Source organism: Eimeria necatrix, genomic scaffold (genome assembly GCF_000499385.1).
Source record: "Eimeria necatrix Houghton genomic scaffold, Enh_scaff305, whole genome shotgun sequence".
Lineage (NCBI taxonomy): Eukaryota > Apicomplexa > Conoidasida > Eucoccidiorida > Eimeriidae > Eimeria > Eimeria necatrix.
The window spans coordinates 35286-39206 of NW_013655300.1; the positions used below are offsets into that span (position 1 = coordinate 35286).

Genomic DNA, 3921 nt, shown 5'->3' on the forward strand with positions numbered 1-3921 from the left:
CTGCTGCTGCTGCTGCTGCTGCTGCGGCGGCGGCGGCGGGGGCGCGGCGGGGGCGTCGCGCTGCTGCTGCGCGTCCTGCTGCTGCTGCTGCTGCTGCTGCTGCTGCTGCTGCTGCGGGGCGCCCTGGGCCTCGCTGCGCGCGCTTCCCTCAGCCGCGAGGCTCCCCTCGCCGGCCCCCACGCTGCTGCTGCTGCTGCTGCTGCTGCTGCTGCTGCTGCTGGCTGCTGCTGCTGCTGCTGCTGCCTTGGAGTGCCTCGAAACCCGCACCGCGGGAGTGGTGGCCACTAGAAAAGACTTGAGATTAAAAAGCCCTCGATATAAACCGCAGCGGCGGCCCTCTTCTGCTGCTGCTGCTGCTGCTGCTGCTGCTTCCTCAGTCCCTAATTTGCTGCTTTGGGTGGACGGCGCCGACCTCGGGCTGCAGCTGTCGTCCCCTGCTGCTGCTGCTGCTGCTGCTGCTGCTGCTGCTGCTGCGGACGCTCCTCCTCCGCACCCGGAGGAACAGTTCAGCAGCCGCGGGCTCTCTGCAGCAGCAGCAGCAGCTGCTGCTGCTGCAGCAGCAGCAGCAGCAGTAGGGGACAATGGAGATGGCCCGCCCGGAGGAAAGGTGTGCCGTGCGTGCGCCGTGGGCGCGGGGGCTGCTGCTGCTGCTGCAGCGGCGGCATCGGCGTCTGCTGCTGCTTCTGCTGCAGCAGCAGCAGCAGCAGCAGCAGCAACAGGAGAAAGCTCCGCTGCATTGGTGGCCCCACCTTCCGGAGACAGCGGGAACTGCCCATGGCTAGCTAGCTGCTCGAAGCAGGCGCTGCGCAGCAGCCCCCCGCCCCCCTCCTTATCTGCTGCTGCTGCTGCTGCTGCTGCTGCTGCTGCTGCAGCACAGCTGGGGGACCCCGAGAACGCCCGGGGCGCCCCCAGGATGGGGGAGGAGGCCCCCGCCTCTCGCCGAGGAGGCAGCAGCAGCAGCTGCTGCTGCTGCTGCTGCTGCTGCTGCTCGTCGTCCGAGCCCGGGGGGCCCCCCGCGCTGCAGTGAGCAGCAGCAGCACTTGCAGGACTTATTGAAGGGGGCCCCTGGGGGCCCCCCTCAACTGAAGAGGGGCCCTCGCTGCTGTCCCTGCTGCTGCGCTTCGACGGCGGACGCGGCGGCGCCAGCAGCCACTGCTGCTGCTGCTGCTGCTGCTGCTGCTGCTGCTGCTGCTGCTGGTCTAGCCTGCACTCAGGGCCCCGCTGCTGCTTCGAAGCAGCTTCGCAGGGGTCTGGGGGGCCCCCGCAGGAGTCCAGGGGGGCCCCCACGGGGTCCAGGTAGGGCACAGTGGAGTAGCCGGCGTGCTGCTGCTGCTGCTGCTGCTGCTGCTGCTGCAGCTGCTGCAGCTGCTGGTAGTGGTGGTAGTGGGGCGGGAAGAGGTGAGCAGCAGCAGCAGCAAACCCGCTGCTGCTGCTCTGCGCTCTCTCTTGCTGCCCCCGCAGCCGCAGGGGCCCCCGGGGCTCCCCATGGGCCCCCAAGCTGCCAGCAGCACGCCGGTTCTGCTGCTGCTGCTGCTGCTGCTGCTGCTGCTGCTGCTGCGGGTACGCAGCATACAGGAAGTGCGGGGACCACGCGCCGAGCGCCCCTGAAGCGGCCAGCTGCTGCTCGTACAGCTGCTGCTGCTGCTGCTGCTGCTGCTGCTGCTGCTGCAGCGCGCTGGGGCTGCGCAGCTCTGCTTCTCTTTCGCCCCGCCGCTGGTTCCTGCCGCGGTCCCAGCGCGAGGAGCCGAAGCTGCTGTAGTCTGCTGCTGCTGCTGCTGCTGCTGCTGCTGCTGCTGCTGCTGCTGCTGCTGCAGGGGAGTCTGCGGCGGCGGAGGTGGAGCCCCTGAGGCCCCTGCCGAGCGCAGCAGCTGCTGCAGGGTGCAGCACGCCCCAGGGCTCGGCGTCTGGCTGCTGCTGCTGCTGCTGCTGCTGCTGCAAGTGCTGCAGCTGCTGCAGCTGCTCCTGCTGCTCCCGCGCAGAATGGGCAAAAGCCCCAGGCCAGTGGGGAGTTAAACCCAGCCCCGGAATAAAGACCATTAGGGGCTGGGGGCCCCACTGCTGCTGCAGCCGGGGGCCCCCCCCGCGGTACCACCTGTTTTGCTGCTGGCTGCTGCTGCTGCTGCTGCTGTAGCCGGGGTGCTCGTGCTGCTGCTGCTGCTGCTGCGAGGAGGCGCGCCGGTCGTCGCTGGGGCTCGGCTGCTGCGCCCCCTGCTGCTGCTCGGCTGCTGCTGCTGCTGCTGCTGCTGCTGCTGCTGCTGCTTGCTTGTGCAGCTGCAGCAAGTGCTGCGGATACATTATCAGGCCCCCCGGCTGCATCATTGGCAGCCAGCCGCCGCCCGAGGACTGCAGCACGCCAGAGGCATAGGCGACGGGGGCCTGCGGGTCTGCTGCTGCTGCTGCTGCTGCTGCTGCTGCTTGCTGCTGCAGCTGCATCAGGAAGTGCGAGTGCAGCAGGTGCGGGTACAGGTGGGGCGCCCCAGCGAGGTGAGACATGTGCTGCTGCTGCGCGTAAGCCGAGTACCAGGGATGCTGATGCGGGTGCTGCTGCTGCTGCTGCTGCTGCTGCTGCTGCTGCTGCTGCTGCTGCTCTTGCTGTGGCTGTTGCTCTTCTTGCTGCCGCTGCTGCTGCTGCTCGTGCTCCTGCTGCACTTCCAGGCGCCGCTGCGCCTTCAGCAGTGAAGCGGGCTCGTCCTTTTCTTGTTCGCTAGAGAGGCCATCCGCAGCAGCAGCAGCAGCAGGCTGTGTGTCTTCTTGCTGCTGCTGCTGCTGCTGCTGCTGCTGCTGATCCTGTTGCTGAGGCTGCAGCTGCTCCTGCCGCTGTTGCTGCTGCTGCTGCTGCTGAGGGTTCCACGGAGGCTCCGTACTTTTACTGTCTGCTACTGCAACACCTTCGTCGGTGCGCTTTTCCTGCTGCTGCTGCTGCTGCTGCTGCTGCTGCTGCTGCTGCTGCTGCTGCTGCTGCTGCTGCTGCTGCTGCTCTGCTGCTGCTGCTGCTGCTGCTGCTGCTGCTGCTGCTGCTGCTGCTGCTGCTGCTGCTGCTGCTGCTCTGCTGCTGCTGCTGCTGCTGCTGCTGCTGCTGCTGCTGCTGCTGCTGCTGCTGCTGCTGCTGCTGCTGTTCCTCGCTCTTGTTCTTGCAGCTGCTGCTTGCAGGACTCTTGGATGAGGCATTTGGGTCTTCGCCGTCACCAGGGTCTGCTATATCCGGAGCGCCTTGAACCTGCCGCAGCCGCTGCTGCTGCTGCTGCTGCTGCTGCTGCTGCTGCTGCTGCTGCTGCTGCGGGCTGTCGGCCCAGCTAGCTGCGAGGGCGGTCATTCTGCTGCTGCTGGGTGTAAAAACTTCGGCCTCTATGCGGAGGTCACTTTTTGCTGCTGGCGTTTTGGGCGCTTCTCTCTCAGCAGCATCTCCAGCAGCAGCAGCAGCAGCAGCAGCAGCAGCGCACGTGTGAGCAGCAGCAGCAAGGCTTGCTGCAGCAGCAGCGTCGGCTGCTTCCGCGGGAGCCCCGCAGCTGCTGCGGGGGCCCAGGCCCCTTCTGTGCAAGTGCTGCTGCCCAAAGGCATTTGTGCCCCTGCGGCCAATGCGCTGCTGCTGCTGCTGCTGCTGCTGCTGCTGCTCGTGCTCGTGCGGCTGCGCCCGAAGGTACGCCTGCTGCTGCTGCTGCTGCTGCTGCAGCGGCAGCTCCCCGTGCATCTGCACTAGGGCGGGGTGCGGCAGCCAGAACGGCAGCAGCGGGGGAAACCCCACAACTCCCGTTGCTGCTGCTGCTGCTGCTGCTGCTGCGTCCTCCGGGGCCCTCAGCAGCTGGCCCGTCAGCCGCAGCTGCTGCTGGTACTGGTGCAGCTGCTGCAGGTACAAGTGCTGCTGCAGCTGCCGGTGAGCTGCAGCAGCAGCAGCTGCTGCTGCTGCTGCCTGTGGGGCCCCCT

The 3921-nt window shown here is 67.8% G+C and overlaps 1 protein-coding gene across 1 annotated transcript in view; it reads right to left on the reverse strand.

The window, feature by feature from the left end:
* Positions 1 to 3921, reverse strand: part of ENH_00041510 (hypothetical protein, conserved) — a gene marked incomplete at both ends in the record, with an annotated part of 4180 nt that extends 259 nt beyond the window's left edge. Inside the window, 2 exons of the mRNA XM_013585273.1 lie at positions 1 to 3140; positions 3187 to 3921. Of these exons, the coding sequence (XP_013440727.1) occupies positions 1 to 3140; positions 3187 to 3921 (3875 nt within the window). The remainder of the gene's footprint in view (positions 3141 to 3186) is intronic.